Source organism: Truncatella angustata (assembly GCF_020726525.1).
Source record: "Truncatella angustata strain MPI-SDFR-AT-0073 chromosome Unknown BKA67scaffold_2, whole genome shotgun sequence".
Classification (NCBI taxonomy): Eukaryota; Fungi; Ascomycota; class Sordariomycetes; order Amphisphaeriales; family Sporocadaceae; genus Truncatella; species Truncatella angustata.
The window spans coordinates 6448649-6461213 of NW_025763382.1; the positions used below are offsets into that span (position 1 = coordinate 6448649).

The 12565-nt window shown below is 51.6% G+C and overlaps 4 protein-coding genes across 4 annotated transcripts; 2 read left to right on the forward strand and 2 right to left on the reverse strand.

Annotated features, from left to right (window-relative positions):
* Positions 1-52: 52 nt before the first annotated feature.
* On the reverse strand, positions 53-2721 carry BKA67DRAFT_557421 (Sas10 C-terminal domain-containing protein). The gene is made up of 4 exons (XM_046102256.1): positions 1046-2721; positions 765-906; positions 637-710; positions 53-575 (listed from the first exon to the last, which is right to left on the reverse strand). Exons 1-4 carry the CDS (start codon positions 2553-2555, stop codon positions 436-438), a joined length of 1866 nt encoding a protein of 621 aa, XP_045962447.1. The 5' UTR covers positions 2556-2721; the 3' UTR covers positions 53-435.
* Positions 2722-3374: 653 nt separating this feature from the next.
* On the forward strand, positions 3375-4564 carry BKA67DRAFT_533378 (short-chain dehydrogenase; the record flags this gene model as incomplete). Its single annotated transcript, XM_046099690.1, has 3 exons — positions 3375-3494; positions 3557-3688; positions 3767-4564. The coding sequence occupies 3 exons, from the start codon at positions 3375-3377 to the stop codon at positions 4562-4564; spliced, it is 1050 nt and encodes a 349-aa protein (XP_045962448.1).
* Positions 4565-6409: 1845 nt separating this feature from the next.
* On the forward strand, positions 6410-7691 carry BKA67DRAFT_591303 (glucanase B; the record flags this gene model as incomplete). The annotated part of the gene is made up of 2 exons (XM_046104696.1): positions 6410-7545; positions 7595-7691. The coding sequence occupies 2 exons, from the start codon at positions 6410-6412 to the stop codon at positions 7689-7691; spliced, it is 1233 nt and encodes a 410-aa protein (XP_045962449.1).
* A 1676-nt stretch (positions 7692-9367) lies between these two features.
* Positions 9368-12234, reverse strand: BKA67DRAFT_514476 (C2H2 finger domain protein; the record flags this gene model as incomplete). The annotated part of the gene is made up of 3 exons (XM_046097646.1): positions 9368-9506; positions 9565-11785; positions 12069-12234. The coding sequence occupies 3 exons, from the start codon at positions 12232-12234 to the stop codon at positions 9368-9370; spliced, it is 2526 nt and encodes an 841-aa protein (XP_045962450.1).
* Positions 12235-12565: the final 331 nt, after the last annotated feature.

The window sequence follows — 12565 nt, forward strand, 5'->3', positions numbered from 1 at the left end:
GAGCAGGGTAAATTGGGCTAAGATGGCCGGCTGGCAACAGCTGTGCTCTTACGCCCGGTGGCGATCGCATAATCGCCCAGAGCCATTACACAATTCCATAAAGTCGCATACGCCCATGATTTCATTCACTGTCTTCACTGCGATTATCTATCTTATTCCATGTTATACAAATGACTTTTTCTTGAATAACGTACCAAATCTGGTAATTATGAGGTTGTTCCGTGTCATATCATAGCGGTGGAAAATTCCTGAGAACCAATCGTGCCAGCTCCGTAGAAGGGACTGGCGCCAGTCATGTGACCACCCTGATCATCGCCACAACCATGGCATCGTAAAAGCGATTTCAAATCTCGAGGTTTTGAACAGATCACACCATTGAGCAATGATAGCGCTGAAAGATCACAGAATCACTCCAGGGTATAATTGTACAGCAATCTACTTGGATAGCTTGACAGACTTGATCAAGCCAGGTTTGATACCTGTCTGCTCACCCTTATACCCTCCCCGTCCTTCTCCTCCTCCATATGTCGCCTTCATACTCTTGAGCTTCTTGGTCTTTTCTTCATACTTGAGGCCTGTTTACAAAAATTGTGTTAGCATTTGAAGATGGATAACTAGTATTGTTTGGCGACTTACGCTTCTTCAGACGAGGATTCCTGACCTCCTTCTTTCGCTTGGGTGCCAATCCTTTGTTCTTCTCTATAGCATATCTGTACGGTCGTTAGCATAATGTATCAAATGACAGGCACAGAAAATACACATACGTAATCTTCCTCTTGCCATCTGCTCCGATTTCTTCGACGGGAACCACTCTGTCTGCTAGGGAAGCTGCGGCCAACGCCTCCACTTTAGCAGCCTTATCGGATTTCTTAGCTCTGGATTTTTGTGCAATCAGGTCATAGTAATCTATGCGACAGTCAGAGGTTAGCATTACTGCGTTTAGATAAAAGACGGAGAAGATGGTTTCTAAATCAACTTTTGAGGCAACAAAACGAAATAGAGGAGAAGGGCGAAGGGAGTCTTTGGGAGTCTTTGGGGGTCAAACCTTCGTCAGCGTTGTTTCTGAGGGCCATCGCAGCCGCGTTTTCAGCATCGCTGTCATCACCTAGATCCGCACCATCCTTATGGGACTGCAGGCCCCTCTTTTCAGCTTGGGCATTGAGGCGTGCTTGGCGATCTCGGAATCTCTCGCGGTAAGGGAGATCCATATCACCACCAGCATCTCTACCAGCACCAGCTCGCTTGTTCGACTTTTGAACGATCTGGGAGGTGTAGAATCGGAGACTCTTCTTGCGCTTCTCCTTCTCCGCTGCAGCCCGCGAATCCATGGTCTCTTCTTCGCCGAAGTCTGAGTTGTCATCAGCAATAGCTTCGACCTTGGACTTCTTTGGCTTCTTGGATTTGGTGACAAGGGCATCCAGGTCTGCCAGTGATTCTTCCACCTCCTTAGCTTTACGTTCTGTTTGCTTGGCCTTGCGCTTCTCCTTGTTAGTCTTAGTTGTCAGCTTTGAAGGCTTGAGGCTTGTTTCTGCAAGGTCTTGGATAGACAACGCATCTTCGTCTGTAAGGGATGGAATAGCTGTAATAGCATCAGAAGTGTTGGGAAGCTTCAGATCCTTGACACGCTGCCACGCTTCCCTGCATTCGAATAGCGTGCCCATGACCTCGTGATCTCGTAGTTCGGCAGGATCGAGTGCCTTGGCAGCTCCATTCGAGTCGCGTACGGGGGATGTCAGCGTAGCAAAGTACATGGCCAAGGTAGCCACATAGCAACCGAGAACTCGATATTTGACGGTGGCTACCGACTGCCTTGTTTGACCGTCGGCTTGTTTCTGTAGAGTGACGAGTAGAGGTTGCAGTTCAAGCAGCTCCTCGGCGAGATATTCCAGCTCGGGGTACCTAGACTGCAGGATGCGGAGCCTTTCCTCGGGAGACATGTCTTCGGGAATTTCAACATCTTTCAAGACCTCAGTGACGACCTCCTTGTCGTCTTCATCTTGGGGTTGCTCGGCGAGCCATTCATCCTCGTTGAATATGAAGTCCTCATCTGTCATTTTGGCCAATCGCTTTTTCTGCAGACGCCTGGCTTCTTGCTCCTCCTCGAGCGCATCGGCCTCGGTTTGTATTTGGTCGGCATCGTAATATTCTTTCTTGGAGGTGCCCCAATAGCCGGTGTCTTCTTCTTCTTCCTCCTCCTCGCCAGCGTCCTCAGCGTCAGAGTCCGCCGTCTTGGCCTTCTTGGAGAACTTCTTAGCGTTCCGGGCAAGTTGTTCGAGTTGGTCGTCTTCGTCGTCATCATCGGAGTCCTGGTCGTATGCCAGGACCTCCTCTTCGGAGTCTTCCATGAACTGTTCGTCCTCCTCAACGCGGCGTTGCTTCTTGGACTTTGGGCCATCGTTGAACATGATGGCGTCCTGCTCCATCCAGTACTTCTCTTGGTCGTCTGCTACATCCTGGTATGTTGTTACAGGGCCGAGACGGGCCTCTTTTGGATCATGTTCGCGCGGTCCCTTTGGCTGGGCAGGGCCACTTGAGGCCTTTCTTTTCTTGGCCATTTTGAGCAAACGTGCTGGGGTGTTGCTGTCTTGAGGGCTACGAGTGCTGCCGCAGAATATCGCAAGTCGGCGTAAATGTCGCTATGCCGTCCCAGACTTTTTTTTTCCGCCCTTGCCAATGTTATCGATTAGCACCCCCACCACTTGAGCATTTGGGCCCGCTTAAAATACGCTAACCGCAAAAGTCGGCTACTGGTGGAGCGAGAACGGGGCAGTGGGCAGGCAAGTGAGAATGAGCGTGAGACTTGGGAGTGGGCGGCTCAACTTTCTGTTCCATCCAATAAGAAGGGTTTCTTCTTCTTCTTTTTCATTTCATTTCATTTTTTCTTCTTTTCTTCTCGAGCCGGATACAATGACAGAGCATAGCACGGAGATACGAAGCAAGGGACTACTCCATGCATAACTACTGTACTACCTACTGTATTCAGTCCCGGATTATGATTAAATTAAATAGGAGCTGCAACCCCAAGCTACAAAGCAGATCCACCCCCCAATTCCCAGGGGTCCGCCCTTGGCTAGATCCTGCTAGCACTAACTTACTTAGCTACAGACGCCCTCTAGCACTACTCTTGCGAAAAAGTCATCGTGGCCGTTGAGGATGCAATACAATGCAAGCGGACCAAGAAGGATCTCGAGTCAATTTGTGAGGGACGGTGGTTGATGGACTAAGTTGCCATTGGTTCTGTTCAATCTACCTTATATATATAAATAGAAAGCTCGGCCAGTCCTGCTTCTCTTTCTGTTTCTATCCCTGCTCCTGTTTCTGGCTTTCTGCTTTTCGCTCTTGCCCTGGTTCTCGCTCTGGCTCTGGCTCTGGGCATGGATTTCCTCCCCTTCTCCCCTTGGATTCTCGCCGCCGCCGCCGGTCTTGTACCAGTCGTAACAGCTGTCACTATGGGTTTATTCAACAGCAAGAATCAGATGCCTGTGGATGGCAAGGTCAGTCTACCCGAGACCATCCACTACAAGATGCGACTGCGCCAGCTAACCCTTTTCGCCAGACCATCCTGTTGACCGGAGCTTCGGAAGGCATGGGACGGAGTGCAGCATGCCAACTCGCTGCCAAAGGTGCCAATCTGATCTTGGTCTCCAGGACTGCCGCCAAGCTAGAGGAATCGCTCGCCGAAGCCAAGGTATCTATGCCTCCCTCCCCCCTTCCCCCTTGCCTCTATGGCGATCGACTCTCGAGGCAGAACTAACAAGAGTCAAAGAGTGTCGCAAAGAATCCCCACACCCAACGTTTCCACTACATCACCGCCGACGTATCCAAGCAAGACTATGCCCGCGACCTGATCGCCCAAGCCGTCGCCTGGAACAATGGACAACCTCTCGACATCGTATGGTGTTGTGCCGGAAAGTCAACCCCGGACTTCTGGGTTGAGGCTCCCCTATCTTTGACGAGAGAACACATGGACCTCAACTTCTGGGGAAGCGCCGAGATGGCTCACGCTATACTACGCGAGTGGACCGGCCCCGATGTCACCGTCGTTCCAGAGCCCAAGCATCTGATCTTTACCTCGTCTGTTCTCGCCTTTCTCCCTGTCACTGGATACGGTCCCTACAATCCATCGAAAGCCGCCCTCCGAGCCCTCGCCGATACTCTGGTGCAAGAGTTGGAATTATACCCACAGAAGGTCAAGATTCATGTCGTCTACCCGGGCAGCATTTCCAGTCCCGGCTTCGAACGCGAGAACCTCACAAAGCCCGAGATTACTCGCATCCTCGAGGACGGCGACCCTGTTCAGACCCCGGACGAGGTGGCATCCAGGGCTATTGCAAGCCTAGAGAAGGGAGCATATTCCATCACTGTCAACTTTTTTTGCACCGTTCTTCGAGTCCTTGCGCTGGGGGGCGCCCCTAGGGAAAATTGGATACTCGACACTATGCTGTCATGGGTATTGCAGGTCGTCTATTTCTTCGCCCTCATGGACATCTTCAGCAAGATCAGGAAATTCGCCAAGAAAAACGGACATCCAGTCAACTACCGAAAAAAGACCAATGGACACTGATCGACAAGAGAACCACATCTGCAGTATGCGCTGCGCGAGTCAGCTCGGCTATGATACCCAGCATCTTGCAACACAGACACAAAAGGTATACACTCTGGGAGACTCGTGACTCGTTGGCATGTCATTCCTGTGCACCTGAGATATGGCCAACGAAGATCAGCGAAGCGATTATGCCTGTGGCTCATCAACAATGAAGGAGTGCTCCAATAACTCAGGTGTTTACGCCAGAGTAGTGTGACTATTTTCCACGCCTTGGCCCCGAGTTGAGGCTTGCAAATCGGACTTCATTTCAGCCTGTAGCAAGCCTCATAGTCAAATATTGCGGGGATTCACAATCCCCCGTGACAACGCCCACAGCCGATACCACTGCGAAGAGCTTTGGTATCGTCAGGATTCCCCATATCCCAAAATTTCTCCGCTATGATCGACTTAGGTGCATGATCTCCAAAAGTAGCAACAAGCCCCATGATTTTCCCCAAAAGAAATACAACTCCGCACCTGACATAGTTCCGAGCCAGGTAGGCGACCGTATACCGTACCCGATTCGTCCTTGCCTGCCGTCGCACAATACCATTCTCATTGAGACTCAGTCAGGTGATTGCCAGCACTCATAAGATGTCGGGCTAAGAGGGTGTGACGAGGAAGAGCCGCACTGGACGACCCTTGATTTCGAGGGTGTCGTCGCATTAGTGACACCGAAGGACACCCGGGCGTCAAATCTGGGGTAAACTATAACCAATCCTCTGGGTCGACAAGTCGTACAAAATTCCAGTCATATTCTAGTTCCGGAACCGCGATATTCATAACACCAAAATGAAAGGGTGTACGGGCCGAGCCTCGTGCTCTCAAATTATCAGATCGTAAACATGCGTAGTTACATATCCACACTATAAACTCGTCTCGCCATTGGTTGTATACAAACCCAAGACATGATTATAGCACGTGTTTCTCACCAACAAGCCTATGGATGTGCTGCGCCAGCATTCAGAACCACGAGCTTCTAGCACCTTGTTGGCTCCACCCACTCTTCAAACCTGAACCGGATTGATAGTCAGGCTAGAGGACGTCATCTCTCCAAGTTCCCACAAATTACCGCCTGGCTAGCCTGGGTCGCTTGGTCCTTTACGCCAAGTTACGGCAGAAGAACCATTACGGCGAACCAGGTTATCTACGATTTCCGTCCTCGCCTTGCGAATTTCTGGGATTGCTTTCAGAACTGTGGCGACCCCTCGTTCCTGACTACGACAGACGAACACGATGATGACGCTGCCAGCCAAGTATCATTCGTTGATGGGCTGCAGGGGAAACATGCTTTTTGAATGCAAGTCTTGGTAGACCAGATAGACGAGCGCCATAGCTGCACACAGGACATCACGCATACAGTAGCATTATGCAACTCAAAGCTTTGATTAGCCAGGATCCACCAGTCTATGACTTAAGTTCATAACGCTTGCTTGTCCAATTCCCGCCAACCGTTATGAGCCTGTTCTGATCTCGCATGACATTCTAGACATCCTAGCTCAATAAGCAGAGACAGGTAAGTCGTGAGGTGGGTACACCATCGCAACATGTTTCTTTCCTTTTCAGTTCGGTTTACGTACTCTTGTCATATACCCCATTTTCAATATTGACTCGCTCCTCGAGAAATGACCTTGTAGGGTCACAAGCCGCTCACCCGTCCCGAGGATTCTCAGTGTGAAATCTGGTTGCGAGTTCTCTACCATTTCAGTTCCTGTTGCAGATAAATTAAAGATCGGATCTCATATCCTACTCTGGGCCTCTTCGCCAAAATTCTCAGAACTTTCCGAATACCCACTAGCATAGCCGTATAAGAGAATCACCAGGATGACGAGATCCACCTGCCAGTTCGCGTTGAAGAACAGCACAAATTCATCCAATGCCTACGCGTACATTACTGGACTCGACCTCAATCAGAACAATGTACCTCTTCTGATACAATCGGATGGACAGACTGTGTATCATCCAACATCGCCATCTCAGCCATTGCAGGCGCTCTCAGCGGACTGTGCCATATCCCTTGGCGCCCCTGGTTCAACAAGAACCGTGACAATTCCAAGAATTGCAGGAGGTCGTATATGGTTCGTCCTTGATGGACAGCTCACATTCTTGGTGAACCCCGGCCCGGCTATCGTTGAGCCAAGTGTCACAAACCCAAGTGATCCGAACTATAACCTTTTCTGGGGATTCTGCGAGTTTACCTTCAACGACTATCAACTATTCGTCAACATCAGCTACGTCGACTTTGTCAGTCTGCCAATCGCACTTGATCTGAAGAACGACAGCGGCGCCGTCCAATCTGTCAAAGGACTGGTACCTGGTGGTCTGGATACTGTCTGCAACAAGCTCGTCACGCAGGACAACAACGACCATGCCGGCTGGAGCAAGCTGATCGTCAAGGCCCAAAACGGCGCCAATCTGCGAGCTCTGAGCCCGAACGGCGGCATCGTCATGAACAACAGCCTGTTCAAAGGCTACTATCAATCCTACGTCGATTCCGTGTGGCAAAAGTACTCATCAGAGGCCCTGACCGTCAACACCCAAGCCCAATGGGGCAACGTAACGGGCAAGGTGATCAGCGGCAAGCTGACCTTTGACGGCGTGGGGACCTTTGCTCAGCCCTCGGCGGCAGATATATTCTCGTGCAGCACGGGGCCCTTCGGTGGGTACCAGGGCAACCAGGCCGAGATGGGCGCCATTGGGGCGCGCCTGGCAGCGGCCTTCAACCGCTCGACGCTGCTAGTTAACTCCCAGCAGCCCGAGGGTGAGCAGGTCGGCAACTACTACCAAAACGCCGTCACAAACCACTACTCGCGCATCTGCCACGAGACCAACGCCGATCTACGCGGCTACGCTTTTCCTTACGATGACGTCGGTTCCTCGAGCGGCGGCGACCAGTCCGGAAGCGTATTTGATGGTGCTCCAGCACTGCTCACCGTGACGCTTGGCGGGACTGGCACCTCGTCCGCCGCCAGCGTCGATGCAGCTCCCGTTCTGGAACATCTGGAACAGCAGCAGAAGGTCGTCAAGCAGGAAGGCCCACCAGCTGCACCGGCCCCTGCGGCCACACCGACGCAGGAGAGGAGGAGGTCGGGTCTGGGTGGATTGAAACGCCTGTCGTCGATATTAAAGAAGAGGTTCAACAAGGCATAGGACAAGGCATCGCCATCTATCTTTTCGCATCATATCAGATCTGGTTGTTGGGGGACCTTGGGGAGGTCTTGCATCATCTGCATTTCCATTACATATATCACATTTTGCATGAGAGTAGTCGGTCGATACCCTCTTTATTGCAGGGCATGTCTCTTAGCACGTTCATTCCAAAGCATTGTTATCCATTATCATACGTTTTAAAGCTCAGTTACCCCAGCTTCACGCTCGTGCGTCAGAAACCCGAAGGCGCCTACAGTCTAGTTCTTGAGGCGACTTGTAATTTTTATTTGATATATGGAAAAATGCGTGAAATGCAACAAATCGGGGCTGCCACCCCGATGAGTAGCCTCTAGAAGCATTGAACAGAAAACGCAAAATTTGAAGAGTAACATAGCTACGCTGAACGTCGCGGTGCCACCACGCTCTCTGTTCCGATCGTTCCGTAAGACTCCCGCAGACTGGAGCTTCCGCTTGTGATCGTGCGCCTGACCGTTCCGTTCCGTTGCCAACCACGATGTCGTGGTGCTGGGGAGGAACATGACTGAACGGCCTGATGGCCCTTCAACAAAATTTTATTTTTTTCAATCGGCCATGACATAAATCCTTCGAGGTTGTCGATGCCGATGTTGGCGTGGCTAGTCACAAATCACAACGTGTCCTTATGTTTGCTCCATCCCTTGCATAAAGAAAGGATCATGGACGGAAGTCACCATCGAGTTGTGATGAACTTTACAGCCTAAAGATCAGCCGTGAACGACTTGGACGAAAGCAGAGCTAGATCCAGTACGATGTCAGCTTTTAGGCGGCCTGCATGCGGGACGATGTTGATAATCCAACTCTAATCCGACTCTCTAATCCAATTCATCGAGACTAATTATCATCAACTCACCCACACACCTCACCCAATCTGGTTGACTGATTGGTTCCACAATATAAGTGTCACGTAATATGCCATTCACGATCGTAGTAATTCTTGGCAACCCAGTTTCAGAGAAGTGATCAATTCAGGCGCGAATATCTATACAGTCGGAAAGGCCCCATCCACACCAAACCAACCAGAGGAAACAATCTGGTTCGCGTCCTAACTTCCAAGCCGCCAAAGCTTGTATCCATTCCAGTTCCCATATGCCGTCTATTGCAATAGAGATCCGACCAAGCCAGGCTCCTGAAGGAATGGTTGAGTAGAGCCGATTTCAAGGAAACGGGTGATGCGTGGTAACTCGAACAAGGTATCTGAAAGACGCAGGAAAGCATATCGCAAAATCAACGATTAAACAGGGTAATGTGCCGTAGCTAAAAGAACAGAGGGGAAAAGAATTCCAGAATGGACCAGCCACCATTTGCTTCACACATTAAGTGCGCATACGGCGCTTATTTCCCCTCATTCTACCAGTTCATAGAGAGCCTGGGTTGCCGTCCGAGCCTCCCTGATTACCAGCGACCTTTGAATGCAGACGCGCAAAGAAACAGCCGCAATGAGATCATAAACTCCTTTCAAACCCCACCGTCGCGCCTGTCCGACCAGAAACGACACGGAAAAGCACGAACTCTGGAGGTATATGCCAAAGAAATCCACCATCACCCTTAAGGAAAAAAAAGACAAAAGGAAATCGTCATCTCGTAATAATGCTTTTAGTACACGCTTTCCTCATCGGCGCCTTGGGATATCATCGAAGGCGTTGACACGTTGGAAGATGCTTCCACATCGTCCACGTACCCGATGAGTGCTTGAGCATGGAGGTGGAAGGACTCTCCCATGAGTCGGGTGATTCTAGGTCACGTGTTAGTTACCAGTCCAACATGGAGATTGTAAATAAGATTTGACTTACCCCCACACAACTACCTCGGATAGTATCGAACCCCAAAGGTTTGCGACAATGGAACTCAACTGAGAAGTAGGAGGGTTGTCCGGTTCGTTCTCGAACAGAGCGCGAATCTTCATGTACATGGCTCCCTCTTCTTCAGATGCCGGCTCTTCGTCATGTTCCAGACGGTAGAGCCACAAAGTGAGGACGATCATGAGATCCATGCCACATAGTGGATGTTCGACGCTCCAGTTCGTTGGCGACGTGCGAGCAACCCATCGGACACCCTGGCGAACGGCAATCTCGATGCACTCGTAGCACTCCTGGATGACCTTGAGCATCTCACCGGAACGCTTGACTCGATCACGCGCAGCAGACATGGTAGCGGCTACCTCGTAAGGATCGTGATAACGAAGTGCCTCTTGAACCGTCTTGAGATCAACTTCGAGCCGTGCGCGCGCATTGCGGAACATGGCTCGAGCGTTGAAGATAAGAGGGTGACCTTTGTATGGCGCGCTGAGCGGGACCGTGTCAGCCTCAGGTTCACAGAGATCCAGAGATTTCTCCCAGGTCTCGAGAGCGAGTCTGAGTTTGTACTCGGTTACGACGTCTTGCAGAGCTTCGGGGCTGCGCTTGTGGTACCAGACTTCCAAGAACAAAGCATTGATCATAACACGCGTCGCAAAGGCGCTGTACTTCAACGTCTCACCCTGGAAAAGGTTGTCATGAGCGTGCATGAATGTAGGCACAGGGTACGCCTTCAACTGGTCCTGCCAAGCTTCTTCGTCGGTCACCTTGGAGTTCCAAAGACCCTCTGAAGAAGGTAGTTGCAAGTCCTCGAACTCGTTGAAGCTGATGGCTGGTGTGTGGTTGTACGACAAGGTGAGCAAGCCAAAGAAGATGTAAACGGCGTAGTAGGTACGGCGGCAACCTTCGTCTTCGACCCATTCAGCGCGCGTGGGCTGCGCGCCGACGCGAGAGTCATGTCGTAGCTTGAGCTCGTATCGATTGCCAGCAACCATATTGGCAAGCAAACTCTTGATCGAGCAGGCCCATTCAAGACCCTTGGGGTCGCCACTCCAGCTGGCAAAGATCATGTTGAGCAACGAACTTTGCATGGTCCAGAGGGGACACTTGCGAGAGCTGAAGTTCTCCTTGTTCTGCAGGAACTGGTTGACAAGGACCTTGGCCCCGATGTGCATCAGATAGGCCTGATCTTGGTCGAACGCGTAGAGCGCACCGATAGACAGAACGGCGAGCAAAAGCGCTGGTGACACCTCGGTAGGCCTGAAAGAAGCAGGGTGCAAGAACGGCAGGTGATGGTGGAACAGGTTGAAGTACGTTGACAGGTAGCGATTTAAGCAAGCCAAACTCGGGACTCGGAAGCCGTCAGGAATTGCGCGGTCAGTGTCATGTACCCTGATGTTGTCCAAGATCATATTCCTCTCGTCGTCACTGAGTACCTGGGGGGTCCTGGAATTGGCGGCCTTGGTCGGATCAGTAAACGGTTCCATGATTCGATTCAAAAGGGGTGAAGTAGGAGCAGTGGAGGCGGAGACGGTAGGAGGACCAGTAGAGATGGGAGTAGGCAGCGAGTTGATCATGGACTGCAAAGCAGGAACAAGACCGTTGCACGTACGACTGGCATTGGGGAAACAGGGCAACCGAGGACTGGGGTTGACCTGGGCCTGGACGTGTACAGGTGCGTGTGGGTGTGCGCGTGCGTTACTCACAGAAGCAAGGGACTGCTGGTCGTTGAAGGATGCAGAGGAAGTAATGGAGTTGGCTTTGGGCTCCTGGTGCAAGAATGCGTCCCACGGAACATCTCGATGCATGGACTCGGACGGAGGCGGCGGGAAGGTGACAGCAGAGTCCATCATGGGGGTGTCGTTTTGCGAGTAAGCCATGGATGCCATTCCTGAAGCGGCCTCGAAAGGGATTCCACTGTGTCGCATAGCGGTCTTGTGCTGGAGGTCCGTGATCAACATGGCAGCTGTTTCAACGTCGAAGTTGCCATCGCTGCTGGCCTCGAGTTGCTCGAGGGTGGCATTATCAAGAGCGATGGATGCTTTGGAAGGACCACCGACGGCACGGGGAGCCTTGGGACCAGCGCGGCGCTTGCCGTCGCTGTGCAGAGGAACGCCCCCATCCTTGGCGTGGACAGTGCGATCGTGTCGTAGTAGAAGGTCGCGGCGCACAAATGTGCTACGACACTTCATACATTTGAAGGGACGTTCTTTGGTGTCTGCGAAGTGATAATTGTTAGCGACCACGGGCCAACGAGTCAAGAACCGGGGGGGAGCACGCGTCGCGTGATGCCACTAAATGGTGTTGAGGGGTAAAAGGGACATGATTGCGCAAGAAGCTCCTGCTAAGGTTCAACCAAAACAAGAGGGGTTGGGCGGTTTGGAGTACCAGCCAGCAGATGCAGCAGTAGCAGTACCCGACTGGATGGCGGCGGCCCCCAACGGCTATCCTGACGAGAAAAGAAAAGAACAATCCAACATAACAACATCTGGGTGACTTACGTGATCGCTCGTGTCGACTCCGGTGCTCACTTCTGCTGAATGCCCTTGCGCAGAACTGGCATTTGTATTTCCTCTCTGGCTGTGCACCCGCAACTGAGGTTTTGCGAGCGGCCGGAGTTGATGCGGCAGATGTCGCAGGGGCGACGGCAACGTTGGCGGCAGGCATCTCGAAGCGTCGTTGATTCCTTGTCGGCCGAGGTGGTGTGTGAGTCTGCCTTTTGGTCGACAGAAGGATGAAAGTGATCAAGAACTGTAGCACCTTCTTGCTCTTCTGCGGTTCTAGCGGACGTTGTTTGACTTGATACTCGAACAGCGATGGTGGGACGATGTGCAACGGCGCTGATGATTCTGTTCCTTTTCTTCTTTTCTCTCGGGGATGGCGGCAACTTCTGGTCACAGACCGATGGTTGAATATCGTCTGACTACTTGAACTGCTCTACTCTCGTATGTTGTCTCTCTCTCTCTCTCTCTTCTCTCTCCTCGCTCTCTCGCTCACG

Bases quoted from the DNA above. Each gene is read 5' to 3' on its own strand.
- BKA67DRAFT_557421 (XM_046102256.1), bottom strand. From the start codon at position 2,555: ATGGCCAAGAAAAGAAAGGCCTCAAGTGGCCCTGCCCAGCCAAAGGGA. The intron at 907-1,045 runs GTTTGACCCCCA...ACTGTCGCATAG, and splicing joins CAGAAACAACGCTGACGAAG to ATTACTATGACCTGATTGCA. The intron at 576-636 runs GTAAGTCGCCAA...TTTTGTAAACAG, and splicing joins GAATCCTCGTCTGAAGAAGC to GCCTCAAGTATGAAGAAAAG.